Source organism: Salvelinus namaycush, unplaced genomic scaffold (assembly GCF_016432855.1).
Source record: "Salvelinus namaycush isolate Seneca unplaced genomic scaffold, SaNama_1.0 Scaffold6, whole genome shotgun sequence".
Lineage (NCBI taxonomy): Eukaryota > Metazoa > Chordata > Actinopteri > Salmoniformes > Salmonidae > Salvelinus > Salvelinus namaycush.
Genome location: NW_024061308.1, coordinates 897580 through 918612, shown reverse-complemented (window position 1 = coordinate 918612; position 21033 = coordinate 897580). Strand labels below are relative to the sequence as shown.

At 46.9% G+C, this 21033-nt stretch overlaps 1 protein-coding gene across 1 annotated transcript in view; it reads left to right on the top strand.

Annotated features, from left to right (window-relative positions):
- The window catches only part of LOC120041984 (cat eye syndrome critical region protein 2-like), a 48488-nt gene that overhangs the window by 22004 nt on the left and 5451 nt on the right, over positions 1–21033 (top strand). Inside the window, exons 2-18 of the mRNA XM_038986857.1 lie at positions 1306–1400; positions 5462–5645; positions 9377–9504; positions 9783–9863; positions 10030–10088; positions 10203–10363; positions 12198–12287; positions 12389–12545; positions 13646–13775; positions 13872–13909; positions 14054–14145; positions 14289–14415; positions 14905–15272; positions 15485–15640; positions 15827–16664; positions 17141–19007; positions 19153–19220. Of these exons, the coding sequence (XP_038842785.1) occupies positions 1306–1400; positions 5462–5645; positions 9377–9504; positions 9783–9863; positions 10030–10088; positions 10203–10363; positions 12198–12287; positions 12389–12545; positions 13646–13775; positions 13872–13909; positions 14054–14145; positions 14289–14415; positions 14905–15272; positions 15485–15640; positions 15827–16664; positions 17141–19007; positions 19153–19201 (4620 nt within the window). The 3' untranslated portion in view covers positions 19202–19220. The remainder of the gene's footprint in view (positions 1–1305; positions 1401–5461; positions 5646–9376; positions 9505–9782; positions 9864–10029; positions 10089–10202; positions 10364–12197; positions 12288–12388; positions 12546–13645; positions 13776–13871; positions 13910–14053; positions 14146–14288; positions 14416–14904; positions 15273–15484; positions 15641–15826; positions 16665–17140; positions 19008–19152; positions 19221–21033) is intronic.

Genomic DNA, 21033 nt, shown 5'->3' with positions numbered 1-21033 from the left:
AGCTCTGGCATGTTTCTATTGCACCACCAACCAGTCCTGAGTAGCTATCAGATTATTATTTTTTACCCCAAAGCAGAAACATCCATTTTATCCTGTTTTTAAACCACTCTCTCTCCCCCCTGTTTTTCATCCTGCTGACTGTTGACTCCTAGCTTCCTTGCTTCTCCACAGCCAGGAGGTGTGGAGGCTGACCCCCCAGTGACCCCAGCACTCAGACGGTTTTATCTAGAGAGAGGCAGCAATCTGCAGGCTGTGGCTGCACAATGAAATGGGCCTCCTTACCCTTCAGTTAATTCTGGACTGTCACCATGCTTTTTCTTTGGGGAGGTTTGTTGGTGGAGGGGAAATGTGTTTTATGAAGAGAATTTAAAAGTGAGTTCTGTAGATGGAGACAGAAGGGAGTGGTGGGGGGCAGTCAGCTGCAGGCGGATTACTTTTTAAGGGGAATAGCCAATGCTGAAGGGTCGCTTTGCATCCTGGGAAAGTGGGAAGAAAGGTTAAGTAAAATGGACACTTGGCTGATAGAGCAATTTGCATTAGTGTTTTTTGCCCTCAGCCTCCCTTGTCTCTGCCCAGCCTCTGCTCTGTAGCTGAGGGCCTTTGGGTATCCCGGGCAGAGAGCAAGCATGCTGGGTAACAGTGGAGGAGAGGGGGGTCGGTCTTTGCGGCGGCCTTAGGCTCCTGCTGCCGTCTCTCCTTGGCTCTTTCAGGGCCTTTAGAGTTTGCTCTCCTGGTTACTGCCGCTTCATAAACCCTCAATGGTGGCCACACAATGCCAGGCAGGAGACGGTTCAGGGTCGAACTTGAACCTCGTCTCCAACCACTGGCAGAAAGGACTCCTCTGAGAACATGTGAGCTAGTCCCCCCTCCCCACAGCAACTCAATCACACTAACCGGTCCCTACACACAGCCTATCTAGTATGGTTGTTTGTCATGATCAAGCGTGTTCGACTCGAGGTGAAATACTGCCTGATTCTGGTCCCCTATGGCTCTGACAATTTACTAGTTCCAATATCCACACTTCAACGAAGTTTTGCCACGAGAGCTCCTGTTTCATTGAAAATGTCAAACTGTGTCTTGTAAACCCTAAATTCTCATCACCTCCTACCGTTTTACTCCAGGGCATCCGTATCACTTTGGAATCACACAGCTTTTTTTTTTTTACGTGCCGATCTGTGACTAATACCAACCATAAAATGTTATATGCGGACTTTAAAACAAATATTTTTGAGTACCTTAAAAAGAGGATCTCCATATAACTCATTGGCTGACCTCTTCTCCCTGCTGTGTGTGTCTGTGTGGTAGGAGCTGGAAGATGCGCTACAGAAGCAGGACATAGACTTTCTGGCTGACCTCCTCGTCTCACTGCTGCAAGGATGCTACCAGCGCACAGACATCACGTAAGTAGTACCCCCAGCCTTCCCACATCCTTTATTTAATTTTTATTAGTTTTAATATTGACTCGGTCTACCTTTTTCGCTCACTAGCACACAGCAGCATTTACCTTTCTTGTAACGCAACGTTGGTCTGTTATCTTCCCCATCTTGGTGACAACATCCAGGGGCCCGTATGGGCCACAGGAAGTTTGAGTCACAAACCCTGTTAGTAGTGAGCACATCAGAATGTGAACAGCTTGTGTTGAAATCAGCCTTTGCAACTGAGTGAGAGTTCTCACAAAGGAAGCTAGGTTTAGGAGGATTTTTCCCTGGTGGGGGACAGTTCATTTTATGAGTAAGTGTGAGATAGGGAGTGGGAAGAGCACAGGAAAGTAAAATGAATGTTCTAGTCCAAAAGGGGCCTCCACCCATTACCACCACCTCTTCTGGGGCCTCATTGATCAAAGGTGTGTGCACACAAAAAATACTCAAAACCTTTGCATGTTCCAGTTTTTTCGCAAAGGTTGGTATTCAAATTCTGAGCTTGATGAGAGTGCTTATTTTCACGCTACTTTCAAGCCATGTGTCTTGCCACCAACTTCTAGAAGGTTGATCAACTGTATTGCAAGCAAATAGGATTATTGTTTTTTTGAGGTGTTTGCTCAAATTGTAGTAATGGTAAGCTAATAGAAACACAATCATGTATTGAGAAACAAAATATTGAACAAACAATTTGTCCTTTGCATAGATGTGTGGGCTGTAGCATTTACTTTTAAATTGTTCGAAAGTACAATCAGTCTTGTAAGAATGCGCGGCCAGTGTCTGGCACTCGCTAGGCGGCATGCATTTTTTTGGGGGGGGGGTCACTGTACCATTCTGCCCACACCTGTACAGAAATGTTGATAAAACTTGCCATGGCACTGTCTTTTAGGAACTATCATGGCCCAGTTCTAACATTTCCAAATCATACAGAAAATTAGGGTGTTTTTGTTACCATAAAAGGTGAATGGAGGGTGTTTTCCAGATGGGGTTGTAGCTCTTGTTCACTACTGAACAAATATAATATGGCTCTGATTTATCAATGAAAACATGCGTATATGTTGCGTGTTACAGTTTGATCAATCCCAATAATTTGTGGCGCATGCACATCCTAGAATCTCCACGTACACCAGAATTTAGTAAGACATTTACTCACTGTTGATAAGTGAGCCCCCTGCTCTTGCTCCATCAGCACTACCGGGCCAGGCACCAGTCTGCCTGTGACTGGGGAGAGAGGTTAGGACTGATCCAGTTTCCGCACCCGGGCTGGCCTTATTGGGCTGGACAGCCACTGGCATCTCGGGGGTGGCTGCTTGGCTCTGGCCTTTCACAGAACTGCCCTTTTCATCCGCACTCGTTAAATGCTCCGGCGGAGCTGGAGAGGGGGGTGGTGGTGTTTTTAGCAGAGGATGGGGGGAGATGGGGGAGGGGGGGCTGCAGCTGTCTGAAAGTGCACACTGCTCTTTCAAGATAAGCTATTTTCTTTCTCATTTTCTCTTGTTGCGTTGGCACTCACCCCTGCCCTGACTCCTTGTTTCTATGCAACTGAGCGGGATCTGAAGGGTTCCAGATTATTCAGACAGATCTGACCCAGAACCAACATTTTATTTACCAGCATCCAACTTAGAACAGTGATACAAACTAGGGATCCACCGATATATCAGTGAACATATTGAAATCGGCCGATATTAGCTGAAAATGCCAACATCGGTATCGGCCCGATATCTAGTTTAATGTGCATACCTATATAACACAGATGAGAACATCTTTGTATATAATGCAGGTACATGACGTAATGACGCTACGTAAAATGTTGCGCTACACGTGCAAAACAGCGTTCCTAACCTAGCCCACAATGTCTGCTGTATGGATCAAGCAGTCAACAAGTTGAGCAGTCATTTGAATGAGTAAGATCATTTCAGCGAGACAACTCAAAGGCGAAATCCATTAACGGCAAGATAATGGAATTCATAGCCCTTGACAATCAACTGTTCTCTATCATGGGTGATGTTGGCTTTCGCCGACTGGTTGAGCACAAGTAGACTTTTGGGGGGCACTTTTTTCAGATGTTGCCCTACCGGAGTTACACAGTAATAGCGTCACTGCTATTAGCTTCACGACTGACATTTGGACCAGCGATATCAGCCCCATGAGCATGCTGAGTCTGACAGCACAGTGGGTCATCGAGGATTTCGCACTGAGGAAAGTCGTATTACATGCTCATGAATATGCTGGTTGACATGCCGCTGCTGCAATTTCAATGGCATTTGCGAACATGTTTGAAACTTGGAAACATGAACATGCTAGCTCCATTCAAACAACTGGCTCGAGAAATCAGCTCATCAACTGTGCCTGCAGCAGATGTGATACCCTCTGTCATGGCATTGAAACGCCTGCTCAACAAAACTGACAGGGATGTAATCAAATGTGCACAAAATTTGAGAAGCTTTATGTGCGTATGGAAAATTTCTGGGATCTTTTTTTCCAGCTCATGAAACATGGTACAAACACTTTACATGTTGCGTTTTATATTTTTGTTTAGTGTAGTATTTGTATTCTAATTCCTAATTTTAACGCCACCGATTCTGTCACATAACAGTGGAGTGCGCATGCCCATTCTGACTTTGTGTGACGTTAGTGCTGACTAGTTTCTATGGAGTAAAGATGGCCCCTTTACCCGACGAGGTGGATGTTTTTACTGGCCCACATTGGTGAATGAAACAGTTGCCCTTGACAGTTTGCCCCGGCAACAAAACTGCCCACACAGGCTGTGAACAAGCGATTCGGTGGCATTTTCTCTTTGCTGTGTCGCCACCATGCTCAACACTATGTACAAGGACCGCTACTTCGATGCAGACAAGAAACAGGGTTTTTGTGAAATGTTACATACACAGCTGGACAAGATGGAAACAGTGACAGACACAGTGACAGTGCGCACTGAGGAAGAGTGGCCACGGACTGAAACTTCACTGCTTGATATGTATGATGAAATCCTGGTTGAGAATGAAACGACTGAACAAATGAACAACGAAACAGCACAGCAAGTAAGTGATAGAAATAGGTTTTGATTATGTTTTACTGGTAATGGGAACATGCGTAACTGCCAACAAAATAACTTTTTTGGTGTGTGTAACCTTTAACTAGGCACGTCAATTAAGAGCAAAATCATATTTACAATGACGTCCTACCCAGCCAAACCCGGATGACGCTGGGCCAATTGTGCGCCGCCCTATGGAATTCCCAATCACGGCCGGATGTGATACAGCCTGGATTCGAACCAGGGACTGTGGTGATGCCTCTTGCACTGAGACCGCTGCGTGTGTGTTAACTATTTAACTGTACTAGAATGCTTAAAAGGCCGCTAAAATGTTTAATATCAGTTATCGGTATCGGGTTTTTTTGACAAGGAAAATATAGGATATCGATATCGGTGCATCACTAATACAAACCCACTCAAATGCAAACAAAATGGCTTTCTTTTCGCATTCCTTTTCCTCGAACTACTACGGTATGGCAGCTTGAATTATTTAATGACTATCACAATGGACAGTCTGCTTTTCTTAATTTTAAGGACAAGGATTTGGAAGTGAGTGAGTAATGGTGCTGCTATTGTCAGATCCCAATGGTCTCTTTGAAGGTCTTTATATTAGGGGGATTATTGTGTTGTAATTTCTGTCCAACCATTGCCCAATCAAGCATTCCTTTTAATTGCCTAGATTGGTATCAATACAAAGCACATGTTCCAAGTTTTGACCTTTTGACACTATAAGAACAGTAGGCGTTTGAGAATGAACGACTTCTAGTTGAAGAGATTGAGTATGTGACATGAATGGGTTAGAAACAACAAAATGATCCAATGTTGTATAGGAACCCTTGACTAGTTTGCTCCAACCAAATTCACTGCAGATCTCAATATTGTTTTGTTAATACCCAGCCCTCCTTACTATTGTATTGTCATACAAGCATGACATTGTCTCAGCGATTAATGGCGACGCTTTACTAGGTGTGGGAAAACATATGGGACTAATCACTCCTCTCCCCTTCAGCCCCCAGGCATTCAGCGATTACCTGGACGACATCATCAACTACCGCTGGGAGTTGGAGGAGGGGAAGCCTAACCCGCTGCGCCAGGGGCCCTTTGAGGAGCTGGCCCCACGCACGCAGGTGGAACTGCTGCACAGGCTGTGTGACTACCGCCTGGACGCTGCCGATGTCTTCGACCTGCTCAAGGTACTGCACACACACACACACACACACACACACAGAGTACACCGGTTACCGCAAGTCTGCACCTGTTTTAACTCCTGTTATGACCGTTTCAGAGTTAGCATGGGGAAAACAGTTACCAAAAAAAACTGTATAAACACATTTTTTGTAAGCTGTAGTTATGGTGAATTATTGTGACACCATTTATGGTGACTGGCTGAAGAAGTGCTATCTAACCTGATGAAGTGAATTATATACAGTACCAGTCATACGTTTGGACACACCTACTCATTCCAGGGTTTTTCTTTATTTTTACTATTTTCCACATTGTAGAATAATAGTGAAGATGTCAAATCTATGAAATAACACATATGGAATCATGTAGTAACCAAAAGTGTTAAACAAATCAAAATATATTTGAGATTCTTCAAAGTAGCCACCCTTTGCCTTGATGACAGCTTTGCACACTGTTGGCATTCTCTCAACCAGCTTCATGAGGTAGTCACCTGGAATGCATTTCAATTAACAGGTGTGCCTTGTTAAAAGTTAATTTGTGGAATTTCTTTCCCTCTTAATGCGTTTGAGCCAATCAGTTGTGTTGTGACAAGGTAGGGGTGGTATACAGAAGATAGCCCTATCTGGTAAAAGACCAAGTCCATATTATGGCAAGAACAGCTCAAATAGCAAAGAGAAACGACAGTACATCATTACTTTAACACATGAAGGTCAGTCGATGAGGAAAATTTCAGTAACTTTTTTTTAAGTGCAGTCGCAAAAACAATCAAGCGCTATGATGAAACTGGCTCTCATGAGGACCGCCACAGGAAAGGAAGACCCAGAGTTACCTCTGCTGCAGAGGATAAGTTTATTAGTTACCAGCCTCAGAAATTGCAGCCCAGATAAATGCTTGACAGTTCAAGTAAGACACATCTCAACATCAACAGTTTTTTTATGTTTTATTTTATTTAAGCTTTTTTATTTTACTAGTCAGTTAAGAACAAATTCTTATTTACAATGACGGCCTAGGAACAGTGGGTGAACTGTCTTGTTCAGGGGCAGAACGACAAAGTTTTACCTTGTCAGCTCGATGATTCGATCTAGCAACCTTTCGGTTACTGGACCAACGCTCTAACCACTAGGCTACCTGCCGCCTCCTGTTCAGAGGAGACTGTGTGAATCAGGCCTTCATGGTCGAATTGCTGCAAAGAAACCACTAAAGGACACCAATAAGAAGAAGAGACTTGCTTGTCCTAAGAAACACGAGCAATTAGACCGGTGGAAATCTGTCCTTTGGTCTGATGAGTCCAAATTTTGAGATTTTTGGTTCCAACTGCCGTGTTTTTGTGAGACGCAGAGTATGTGAATTGATGATCTACGCATGTGTGGATCCGACCGTGAAGCATGGAGGAGGAGGTGTAATGGTGTGGGCGTGCTTTGCTGGTGACACTGCCAGTGATTTTATTTAGAATTCAAGGCACACTTAAAAACTTATTGTCAATAGGGGGGCGCTGTTTTCACTTTGGGAAAAATCGTGCCCCATTTAAACGGCCTCATACTCTATTCTAGATCATACAATATGCATATTATGATTACTATTGGATAGAAAACACTCTGAAGTTTCTAAAACTGTTTGAATTATATCTGTGAGTAAAACAGAACTCATTTTGCAGCAAACTTCCATACAGGAAGTGAAAAATCTGAAAACGAGGCTCTGTTTCAGGGCCTGCCTATTCAATTGCCTTATATTTATCGGTATGCATGCACTTCATACGCCTTCCACTAGATGTCAACAGGCAGTGGAAGGTGGAATGGGGTGTCTAGCTTGATCTGAGGTCGAACAAGAGCTTTTGGAGTGACAGGTCAGCCATTTTGTCAGTTTTCCAAGGCGCGCGAAGGAGCTCCACATTGTCTTCTGAAAAGCGGTCGGTATACACAGCGAATATCTCCGGCTCTGATTTTATTTGATACATTTGATAATACCATCATAAAGTAGTTTTTTTTCAACCGAGTTTTATCAGTTTATTCAACGTTTATTGGGACTTTTGGAGTTTTCCGTTCTTTGCGCCAAGAGAGGATGGGAATGTTAGTAACCTTGGCTAGCATTGTGGCGCGAATTCGACAGAAGAAATGGACATTCTAAAACCAAACAACGATTTATTCTGGACCAAGGACTCCTTGTACAACATTCTGATGGAAGCTCAGCAAAAGTAAGAAAAAATTTATGATGTTATTTCGTATTTCTGTGTAAAATATTGACTCCTATTCTCCGCCGTGTTGGTGAGTGCTGTCTCACAATAACGCAAGCTGTATGTTATCGTAAAGTTATTTAAAAAAATCTAACACAGCGGTTGCATTAAGAACCAGTGTATCTTTCATTTGCCATACCACAAGTATTTTTATGTAAAGTTTATGATGAGTTCTTTGGTCAGATTAGGTGAGTGTCCAAAATATCTCCGGACATTCTGGGAAAATGTTGCTACATATTCACAATGTATAACCACGATTGCAGCGCTAAATATGCACATTTTCGAACAAAACATAAGTGTATTGTATAACATGATATAACTGTCATCTGATGAAGTTGTCCAAAGGTTAGTGATTAATTTTATATCTTTTGCTGGTTTTTGCGAAAGCTACCTTTGCGGTGAATAAATGTGTTTGTGTGTTTGGCTATTGTGGTAAGCTAATATAATTCTACATTGTGTTTTCGCTGTAAAACACTTAAAAAATCGGAAATATTGGCTGGATTCACAAGATGTTTATCTTTCATTTGCTGTACACCATGTATTTTTCATAAATGTTTTATGATGAGTATATGTATTTCACGTTGCTCTCTAATTATTCTGGCTGCTTCGGTGCTATTTGTGATGGTAGCTGCAATGTAAAACTATGATTTATACCTCAAATATGCACATTTTTCGAACAAAACATAAATGTATTGTATAACATGTTATAAGACTGTCATCTGATGAAGTTGTTTCTTGGTTAGTGACTAATTATATCTCTATTTTGTCGGTTTTGTGAAAGCTACCTATGCGGTGGAAACATGGTGAAAATATGCGGTTGTGTGTTTGGCTATTGTGGTTAGCTAATAGAAATACATATTGTGTTTTCGCTGTAAAACATTTTTAAAAACGGAAATGAAGGCTGGATTCACAAGATGTTTATCTTTCATTTGCTGTATTGGACTTGTGATTTCATGAAAATTATATTATATGATATCCCTGTCCCGTTAGGCTAGGCTATGCTAGTCAGCTTTTTTGATGAGGAGGATCCCGGATCTGGGATGGATATTAAGTAAAGGTTAACCAGCATGACTACCACAGCATTCTGCAGTGATACGCCATCCCATCTGGTTTGGGCTTAGTTGGGACTATCATTTGTTTTTAAACAGGACAATGACCCAAAACACACCTCCAGGCTGTGTAAGTGCTATTTGACCAAGAAGGAGAGTGATGGAGTGCTGCATCAGATGACCTGGCCTCCACAATCACCCGACCTCAACCCAATTGAGATGGTTTGGGATGATTTGGACTGCAAAGTGAAGGAAAAGCAGCCAACAAGTGCTCAGCATATGTGGAAAGCATTCCTCATGAAGCTGGTTGAGAATGCCAAGAGTGTGCAAAGCTGTCAAGGCAAAGGGTGGCTACTAAAAAATAGGAAGAAAAAATAAAGAAAAACCCTTGAATGAGTAGGTTTGTCCAAACTGTTGACTGGTACTGTACATTATTAATCCATGCAATGTTTGATCCCAGGGCTTGGATGCGGACAGCCTGCGCGTGGAGCCGTTGGGTCAAGATGGGAACGGTACCCTCTACTGGTACTTCTATGGTACCCGCATGTACAAAGAGGAGCCGGTCAAGAGGAAAGCAGAGCACGCCCGGTAAGAGGGTTGCACCATAGGACATCAGTTGTAGATGTTGGATGGTTTTGCTTGCCCATAATTCACCAATAGAGGTCGCCGTATGTGAACACAATGCTAGTGTATATAACCATGTTTTTTATTTTTTGGATTCTCTGATACTCCGTAACTACATGTACTTGCTAGCCTGTTAGATGTTAATTACACGGGTCACTCCGGTAATAGCTACCCAGGTAAAAGGCCTGTGTAATTTAAAGTGTGGGCGGATATTTGTTTTTCATGGTGTTGTTCCCCCACAGTGAAGCCCTTGTGATCAAACCAACAGAGAAGAGGAAAAGAGGAAGACCACCAAAGAAGAAAGTGGAGGAGATCCAGCTAAGGTGACCAGCAGCAGGGTCTCTCCTTTGTAGTCTCACATTCTCTCCGCTCTCAAACAAAATGTCTCCAGAGAAATAAATATTTTCACCAGCTTTGTTCCCCAGTCCTTGTTCATGCAATGCTTTGGAGTGCATGGTAAATACTGAACGGGCTGTCCTTTTGTTTCAGTGAGGTGGAGATCGAAGTGAAGAAGGAGAATGGACTGGAAGGTCTGCACTCAGGCACAGGTGAGCAAAAAGACAAAGCTATCAAACATGGTCTGTTTAGATTGACTTCTAGTGATGTATATTGATGCTGACGATTGGGGACTCATGTTGACCATGATGTGTCTGTCCGTCCAGACCGTGAGCGTGGCGCCTGGTCCCTGGTGTGTGACACAGAGGAGCAGTGGGCCAGTCTGGCTGAGAGCATCAAGGACAAAACGTCCCCCCAGGACCGCCACCTCTACCGCATCATCAGCCAGAACTTCCTCCCTGAGATCAGCAGCATGATCGAGCTCAAGGTCAGACAGCTCTCTTCTCTCCTCACTCTTCATTCAGACATTAACTCCAGGAGGCGTTGGGAAGTGGAGGCTGGGAGGGAGGCTGTGTGATGTACCTAAAGGTGTGGAGGCGGACTGGTCTCTGCTTGCCCAGAACACCAGCTTCCAAACCCTACAGAGCCTTGGGCCCAAAGCATGTCTGTCTCTCACTGTGGACCAGTTGCCCTGTGTGCAGCTGCTGCTGGCGTGACAGTCGGGGCCGAGGACGCTCATTTATCACTAGTTTTTCTTCTGGGGAATGAGACTCGCCTTGGGAGATTGACGCCATGTTTTAACTGTTCAAATGCTGCCCTTTTAAGACATTGCATACTCATTTATCTTTGAGTATACGTAGTTAGACAATATATCTGTTGCGAGACGAGCACATTCTGATTGGTGGTGGCTGCTATCCCTAGCCCACCATTTCCTAGTGTCCTCTTGTCTGATAACACATACTGACCCTGTTGCTATAGAAACCCAACACAGCCTGCCCGTCTGTGACGTTCTAAAGCCCTTTGGCCATTCTGTCGGCATGGGGTCATTCTCTAATGATCACCCGATGGTGACCTGTCCTTCACGGCCAGCATGCCTGGCTGGTATCTTTCTGGACATATTCACAATTTTCAAGCTGCTGAACATTCCCTTCCCACCGGGTGCAGGCTCTGGAAGTACAGAGCAGGCGTCTGAGTTGTATATGTGTAGCGTGTGTGAGCGCACACAGGCGTGGATTCCTCCAGTTCCCGTCCACAGCCCTGGCCATCACAGCCATTTGGTGGGGGCGCTGGCGGGAGGCAGGCGCTCACCTTGAGGTGGGATGGAGCCTCTTGATTGACGGCCCTATGCGCTGCAGTATTGTCGACCACTTAAGTGGCGACACCAGAGGCAGTCCATCTCCTGTGTGGGATTAAGTGCTGTGGGTAATGCAGAACAGAGGAGCCCCGGGACACGCTTGTGCTGCGGTGCAGAGAGAGAAGACTGGGGGATGGGAGCTGTAGCTCATTCAGCACTTTGACACCCCCTCTAGTTGTGGTGGCGGCGGCCATAAGCACCAGTGGAGCTACCTGCCTTGCTCAAACATGTCCACATGCTGCTGGCAGGCAGAACTCTAAAAGGGGGAAGGGGTTAGCCCTGGTGGTGTTCACAGGCCCGGTCATCTGATGGGCTCTGACAGGAAGCACCAAGCCAATTCCCTGACATAGATATAGATACTTCCTGGCCCAGAGGGCGCCGCTCTGACTGCAGCTTCCTTCTGTAGTTTTTTCTTCGATGTTGTAGTCTGTGTATAAATGTTAACAGGTTGTATTCTGCGACCAATTTTGATACTCATGGACACGATTTGGGAAACAAAAAAATAATGTAACTTACTTACTAATTGCTGCAATATAGGCTTTTTCATGAAGTGGCTATGCTACGATCTGTTTGCAAATTAACACACACACACATGAGAAACAGCCCACCCCCACTCCGCTTTTAGTGGTAATTGTAACGTTTGATTATTAATGTCACGGGGAGCATGGAGGAGTTTGGTTAGTCAGAGACCCCCTGGGTGGTGGGTAGCGCGGTGGGTGGGGTTTAAATTGGGGTAGTCGGGGGGTGGGGAGGAACAGAGCCTGAATCGCCCAAGGGCATGTGACCCCTCCCCCTCTCCTCACAGCTCTGCTGGAAGAGCACAGAGGATTCCCCAGGGTCTGCTTGGGTATTGGCTCCTGTGGAAGCGTTACTTGATCAATGCGACTGCGTGTGATTTATTTTTTTACAAGTGTGAATAACGAACCCACTTATTTGTGTTTTAATCTTGATTATTTTGCCTCTCCAGGAGAATGAACAGAAGCAGAGGCTGCTGGACCCCACCCCAGTACGCAGCTCTTACCGGCTCTCTGAGAAACGCATGAGCCAAGAGGAGGAGGTGAGACCAGCTGTGTGTTTGTGTATAGATGGTTCTTGGTGTTCTTAGTGTGTCCTGTCTCCTGTGAGACCCAGTGGACTGATAGTTTCCTGTGTGTCCAGGACACGCTGCAGGCCATAGCTGACGTGGAGCAGCAGAAACAGAGGGATGTGGACATGGACAGGCAGGCCCTGCTGGCAGAGCAGAAACGAGAGGAGGAGATGCTGCTTCGGGAGGAGCGTCAGAGAGAGGAGCAGGAGAGAGTCAAAGCTGTGGAAGGTGAGTAGTGGAGCTGGGAGGGGTAGACGGGGTGAGGCTCAGAGTGTTACACTAACAGACTCCGGGATCAAAGACAACATGATGGATTCTAAAGGACAGCCAAACTCACGCACACCTCTGCATTTTTATTGCCGGTACCGTTGCTTGATCCACTGCCTCTGGTTGTGAATTATACCGGGGTAGGATCTTAATTTGACCTATAATGTCACAGCAAAATAATCCTGCAGCAACAGGATTTTAACATTTAGTCCATAAAGTTGCTTGATCGGTAAAATAACAACCCAATGTTTATATCCCAATACAAATTAGCTAGCAACACAAGCTAGCTAGTTAAATTGCCATAAATGTTTAATGCTTTTCGACCTGTCCCCAAATTAATATAGTTGGTTCTCATTTTGATATTTCTACCTGCGTGTCCTGATCGCGTCTGGTGTGGGTGGACAAAATCAACATGCACGCGCGAGTGGTGTGGTCCGCATGTAACAGTGTGTTACTGTGGCTTTTCAGACAATTTATGTACATCAAGAAGCTCATCTGCATCTGCATTTCTTGCGGTGCAGGAAGATTCGGAGTAGCAAAAGTCATCAAATTTAATCTGTGCCGCATTGGGCATTGGGCTAAGAGTGGGAATGTTGAGCCCTTTGAATCACAAGAGACTCTTCCTCCGTCTGATGTCATCTGTCAACGGTTAATTAACTGCTGAACGACCCTCATGAATGTATTATAGATGAACAGCAGGACCGGCTGGGCTGCCTGGTCTCGGGTGGATCGGAGCCTCAACCCTCCATCTTTTAATCCGCACAGCAGGGGACGGCCTTTCATGTTGAAAGATAAAGCGATATGTGCTCCTCTGTCTCATCTTTTTATCAGCTATGCCTGAAAGAAGATGGTTGATGAATCACTCTTCTCTGAACTCCTTCAGTCTCTCGTGATATTATGCCTGGTTTTTATGGACTCTGCGAACCAGCAGATGGCCGGATGGGCAACAAGTGCCCTTGAAACTGTAAGGAGGCTAGGAAGTACCACTAGCGTTGGCGCACTATTCCTCATGGTGTTGTGTGTAATTCATTGTGGTTCCCGTGTTCTGCTGTGTCCCCCAGAGCGAGCGCGGCGGCGGAAGCTGCGTGAGGAGAAGGCCTGGTTGATATCCCAGGGGAAGGACCTGCCCCCCGAACTGCTGCACCTGGAACCCCACTCACCCATCCAACGCGCCCGCAGGACGAAAGCGTTGTAAGAGCACACTACCACTCAACACTAGAGTACTGGTCATTTATGGAGAGTAATCTGTGTGGATTTGTTTTGAAAATGTTCAATCTTTTATTGCAGCTATGAAATTGATGATGATTATACGGCGTTGTACAAAGGTAAAGTAAAAGAATATGCCCTGTCATCTATGCAATCATCATTGTATCATATCTGTATGTGTAAAGCATATTGACCTGCTGCAGACTCTTCTGGACAGTTAGCCAGGATGGTGCCTCTGTTCTGACTACAACTGTTCTCCACAGTGTTGGAGGCCCTGAAAGCCCACAAAGACTCCTGGCCCTTCTTGGAGCCTGTGGATGAATCCTATGCCCCCAACTATAATGAGATCATTCAGGTGAGCGAACTCACAGTGAAAAAGACGGGTCCAAACTTTGTCAAATGAAGGTTAGATGCCTCGGTTATGAGTTTTTTCACATTTTAATTTGATGTCATCCATTCCACAAGTAGCAATTTACGTTAGCCCTGATTTCTCCTCAGACTCCGATGGACCTGTCCACCATCGAGAGGAAGTTGAATGAAGGGGAGTACATCGCCAAGGAGGAGTTTGTGTCCGACGTGAAGCTCATGTTTGAGAATTGCATTGAGTACAATGGGGAAGACAGTGGTAAATACACACACTTCATTTTGAGCTTAACCTCATCCATGTTGTCCCTCAAATGCCTCTAGCACTTGAAAAACGTTTTTTGGGATTGACTTTGGACTTCAATTATGAATGTGAAATAGATCAATTTGATTAAGTGGAGGAGGAGAGAATTTTGGGGGAGAGCTGGGCTGTAATGTGGCTCTGGCCCTCACAGATTCGACAGTGATGAATGGGAAGTGATTGAGCTGTGCTCCAGTGCACCAGGCCCTGCCTGCCTGCCAGAGAGACATTCCAGCTCCTAGCTAAGCCCCCTGTCTGGAGTCATCCATCTGTCTGAATGCTCTCCCCAGGGGTCAACCACGCTACGGCCCTCTGGGCTGGTCAGCCTGCCGGCCAACGCTGGGGTGTGTCTATGCAATGGGGTTCAGATGATACTCTGATATTTGTGTCTATCTGTGTTTAACTGGCCAGATGAATGAGCCCTGTGTGCCTGTCTGTGTTTTTCGGCAGAGTACAGCATCATGGCGGAGTCCCTGGAGCGCTGTTTCAGCCGAGCCCTGCTCAAGCACTTGCCGTCGGAGGACGGTGACACGGACGAAGAGTTCCACGTGTGTGGTGAGGACCGTGAGAGAGACCGCAAGGAGAAGAGGCGGAGCAAAGGCCCCAAACAGGCGGGGCCAGAGCGCTTGGGCCGAGCCACTGAGCATGCCTCGCGCAAACGGACACATCCAGGGGGCAAGGGCAGCACCGCCATGGAGGAGGGGAACAAGGTGGCCCAGCCTCCCCCTCCCACCCACTGGGCCAACAGACACCCACACCCCCACAGCATGCCCCATGGACAACCCCACCCTGGGAATCTATACCACCGAGCACAGCAGGTAGCTAGGAACGCTTATTTGATATGTAGTTCTTGTTTAGGCTTAAAGGGAGGCCATGCATGTCAAAACAATATTTCACATAGGAGATAGTGCTTTAGTACTTCAGTAGGAGTTAATAAAGAGAAAAACAGTTAAAAGAGTAGTTTTAGATAAGGACAGATAAATGCGTGACATTTTAGACATGAGATAGTGAACTGTCATCCATTCTGCAGCAGCTTCAGCACCCACCTGGTGCCCACGGTCCACACATGTATGGTCAGAGGATGGCCATGGACCCCCGCTACGCCTACCCTCACCCTGGACAGGGACACATGCCCCGGCCTGGAGACCCCAATGCTCACCACATGCCTCAACATTACAACATGCAGGTGAGATCAGCTAAGAAAACGATCCCATGGAGTTTTCACATATTTGATGAGGAACTATCTTGTTATCTGCTCTGCTCACACAGTGTGCTCTAGCTGAACAATCTTTTGTGTGTTCCTGCTCTGTCACCGTTGGTTGGTTATATTTGCTGCTATGCAGACATACTGATAGACGTCCTTGTATTCCAGCCACACCTGAGGGATGGTCACCACATTGGTCCTAGATACCAGGTGGGGCCTGATGGCCGGCCTCTCCGTCCCCAGCACCACCAGCAGCAGCACCCCTACATGGGTCCCACCCACGGCCCCTCACTGGGCCCCCGCCCTGTGGCCCTCCAGTCTGGGGGCCTCTGCACCCCCACGCCCGAAGGCAACATGTACTCGTCCCGCCAGCACACCGACGGCCACCCCATGCACCCCGGAGGGAACCGTTACCCCGGGCCTGACGTCCCACCACAACACAACTACCCTGCCTTCCTTCCAGGCATGGGCGTGCCTCCTAGCATGTGGTCAGGGATGAACCACCAAGGCCAGCAGAGGCCCAGTGGACCTGGGATGCAGGAGCAGAATATGGCTAACCACCAGCAGCACCCCTATTTCCATGGGGGTCCACGTCCCATGGGCCCCAAACCCTGGCCAGAGCAGCCTGGTGGCCCTGGAGGGTACCCCCCACCCCCGAATAGCCAGTACAGGATGCCCTGTGGCATCAGCACCTCCCCGGGGCCCATGGCCCTGCGCCCTCCCGTGCCTCATCAGGACTCACGGCAGTGTCTGGCCTCCATGCTGGAGAGCCCAGAGATGATTGCCCTGCAGCAGCTGTCTGCCTCCTCTACCGGACTCCCTGCTGGCTCCTCACGCCAGCTCATGGGCAACCTTCAGCAGCAGCCCCCACAGGGAGTTGGCAGCGCACCAACTCAAGCTCAGCCCTCGCAGCACCCACCTCCCCCTGAAATTCAGCTGCTGCGTCCTGCCAGAGACGATGGCCCAGATAGCCAGCCTGCCCATCACGCAGACATGCAGCCCAAAGGTAGGAATGATCTTCTTTGCTTTACAACTCTCCCTTTAAGCTTTATGAAAATCAACTTGGATCCTCGTTTACCTCCAAAAAAAATAATATTCAGAGTTGTCTGAAGTTCTGACTATATTTCATAAGCAAACCCTCTCCCCTCATCTCTTTGCAATGTGATGGTAATCATTTTTCACAGTAAGTGACTAATTAAATATTCATCACTTCAATGAAGTCTCGCGGCTTGCTTTGAGGGTGGAACTGAGATGACATGTCATCACACTGCAGCTACACTAGCAAGAAGATGTTTTATATAAAGGACAAACCCTAAACATTTCTCGAACAAAAATAATCAAAGATGGTGTTAATTTTGAGTCTGTGTCTTGAAATGTAATAGGACATGTTCTCCGTCTGTAGAGGCATAAACTCAGATGTTCTACAAATGGATCCTTTGTGTTCACTGTAACATCCTTCCTCTATATTCTCTGTCCTAACAGAGTTCACATCAGATCACAAAACAACCAACAACAACCATGCAGGAACGCGGATAACCCCCTTCCAGTCTGAACAGGATCGTCCCACAGAGCCTCCCAGTCGCCCCACTGGGGGCATGCAGAGCCCCTCGGCTCCAAACTTGGGCAGATCACAGGAGAGGGGTAGCGGGACCGTGGAGCAGGCTGCGTCTGGGCCGGGACACCCACAGAGCTCAGAGACAACCGACAACCAGGAGGGGGAGAGAAGAGTACAGTCTGTCTGCCAGACTCCCACTCAACAGAACAACCCTTCCATTGTTCCTCCTCCACACCCCCACAATTCACCTCACTCCCAGAACTCTCCGCACTCCCAGAATGCTCCACAGCATATAACCCAGATCCCCACTCAGCAAATCCCAGAGAATGCCCCTCACCCTAAGAACGCCCATCAACACATGATCCAGAATACACAGCAACAAAACATCCTTCAACATATCAGTCAGAAAGTCCCACAGCAAGGATCCCAAAACCCTCAGAACACACCTCCACATGTGGCTCAGAATCCCCTTCAACGTGGTCCACAGCCAAGCCCCATGCATGGAATGCCAAAATGCGCCCCCCAGGGGGCCCAGCCTGGCCCTGGTCCACCACAGCCAGCCCCTTTCACTTCCCTGCCCCCCAGCCACCCTGTGTCCCAGCTGCCTCCCCAGCCCAGCCCAGCCGACCATGGAGACCAGAGGCCCAGCGAGCCCACTAGCAGAAGGGATTCTGGAGGCAGCTCTGGTAACCCCAGCATGATGATGAAGTCTGGACCTCCCAACAGCATCTATAAACAACAGTCGTTCAGTCCCAAGCTGCAACAGACACAGTTGGGTAACCAGGGCAGTCTGGGGCCAAGGGGACCAGCACCTGGTCACATCCCAGCCATGCCTCCCCACTCTCCGGGCCAGGTTGCTGGAGCCATGGGCAGCCCAACACATCCACACTATGGTCAACCTATGGGCAGGCCCATGCCCCCTTCAAATCGGCAGCCTTACCCAAACCAAGCTATGCCCCAGACCATGAACCCAAACCATAACCCTGCCGGCTACCCCACCTACCACCAGCAAGGAGCTGCCTATCCATACCACATGGCCCAGCAGCAGCATCTCCAGGGCCACACCAATATGTACCCCCAGTACCAGCAGCAACACTTATACCCCCAGCCCCAGGGCAACAGCCGGGGGGGCTACCCACCTGAGGAGTGGCATAGGCAGCAGCAATACCAGCCTCGCCACCCCATGCCCTCCAACACCTACCTGCCTGCAGCCAGTGCCAAGGTCAATGGGTGCCTGAAGGAGGGCAGCAGCATCGGCTCCCCCCTGGGCTCTGAGGGCTCCGGGGTCAGCCTGATGTCCCCAAGTCTCCTGCCCGAGGGCCTCCATGGAGGCTCTGCGGGGAAGGAGAGCAGGGAGGCTGGCAGCCCAATGAAGCCTCAGCATGCTCGGGTGGAGGAGAGCTCAGAGCGGCCAGAGAGCCCGAAAGAGATCCTGGACCTGGACAGCCACAACGCTGCCGCACGCCGCTGGAGTTCCCAGCCCCTGCCTCAAGTGGCCAACTTCCTGTACGACCCCCGAGCAGTGCATCCTGGGATGCAGCAGGGTGGGGCCCCACCCCCCCACATGATTTCTCGGCCTCCATACCCTAGCCAGCCTGGCTATCCTAGTGGACACTACACTCCCCAGAGACCCCACCCCCACCTCATGGAGGCCCTGCAGCGGCCCCAGCACCTACCCTTTCACCCAGGACAGACCCGCATGGCCATTTACAGACACCCCCAGACTGAAGGCCACTTCCAAGGCATGACGGTCCAGCAGAGAGGCCTGGGGCCTGAACACTTCCTTCACCCAGGGTAAGAAAGAGCTACGCTAAAGATTCTAACTGTTCATTCCCTTGCAGGGCTTTTTTGCATAAGAGACATTGATCTCAATAGGACTCCGTGCAGAAAATATGATTGAAAATAGGTTATTGGTGTTTTATCTTATGTCATCTTGTAGGCAGCAGATGATGTCTCCCAGTGGTCCCAGCAGTAAACAGGGAGTTTGAGCAACTCTGTGGAAGCAGGGTAAGTGACTATTTTGTATTTATTATGGATCCCCATTAGCTGCTGACAAGACAGGAGCTACTCTTCCTGGGGTCCAGCAAAATTAAGGCAGTTGTACATTTTAAAAACATTACAATACATTCATAACAGATTTCACCAATCAATATTTCAATAAATCACGTCATGTTTCAGTTAGGGCTGTTACGGTGACCGTATTACTGATAAATCGGCGGTCACGAGTCATGACCGCAGTTAAATTCCACATAACTGTTTAGTCACCGTAACCAGGCTTCTCCAAGCTCTGATGCTGCTGATGGTCATTAGTAGCCTACCAAACTTGCTAACTGCCTGGTACTCAGCACTCTATTGTCCCTCTAATCACTCTGACATCAATGCAAATGTAATTGAAAATCAAACAATTCATGAGCCCATGAGCTCATGTTGCGCAACATTTCTATAGGCTATGCAATTGTGTGAGAACATAGTTTTGGTGGCCTCTTAAGAAGAGGATCCCATCAGCTTTCTATAGGCTAGGCCTACTATATTTTCTCAACTTTCCTAATATTAAGCACATTGCTTCGCTTTACAACAAGAGTATAGCCTACCTAGCATGAAAATGAACCCCTGCCCCTGTTTCGAAACAGGTGCATGATAATGGTCAATTTTAAATCAAAACAAATTTCTCACATATTATTTAGTATATGTAAAGACAAGATTAATTCAAGAACAATCTGATGGGTAACAATATTAGCCTATTGGTTGTGAATGATATATTATCACTTGTGAATCGATATCAAAATCAAATCAAACTTTATTTGTCACATGCGCCGAATACAACAAGTGTAGACTTTACCGTGAAATGCTTACTTACAAGCCCTTAACTCTTCTTGAGCTGTACTGTTGGTTAAGAAAATATTTACCAAGTAGACTAAAATAAAAAGTAACACAATAAGAATAACAATATCGAGGCTATATACAGGGGGCACCGGTACCAAGTCCGTGTGCGGGGGTACAGGCTAGTTGAGGTAATTTGTACATGTAGGTGGGGGTGAAGTGACTATGCATAGATAATTAACAGCGAGTAGCAGCAGTGTACAAAAAATGGGGGGGGGGTCCATCAATGTAAATTGTCTAGTGGCGATTTTATTAATTGTTCAGCAGTCTTATGGCTTGGTGGTAGAAGCTGTTGAGGAGCCTTTTGGTCCTAGCACTCCGGTACCGCTTGCCGTGCGGTAGCCTACCTGAATGATGCCCAGCTTGTGTGCAGTAAGGCAAGACACAGCTCCTGCCTTTTTTTTCTCAACTTTTTCAAATCATAGTCACACACCTCATGCAGCCTAGCCCATAGGCCTATATGTTTTGATACGGTTTGTATCACAACTTAATTTTAAAGATGTTATTTGGCCACTTAAGCACATTAATCCTATTTACAACGGGTGTAAACCCTACCTGGCATACAGTGGGGCAAAAAAGTATTTAGTCAGCCACCAATTGTGCAAGTTCTCCCACTTAAAAAGATGAGAGAGGCCTGTAATTTTCATCATAGGTACACTTCAACTATGACAGACAAAATGAGGGGAAAAAATCCAGAAAATCACATTGTAGGATTTTTAATGAATTTATTTGGAAATTATGGTGGAAAATAAGTATTTGGTCACCTACAAACAAGCAAGATTTCTGGCTCTCACCGACCTGTAACTTCTTTAAGAGGCTCCTCTGTCCTCCACTCGTTACCTGTATTAATGGCACCTGTTTGAACTTGTTATCAGTATAAAAGACACCTGTCCACAACCTCAAACAGTCACACTCCAAACTCCACTATGGCCAAGACCAA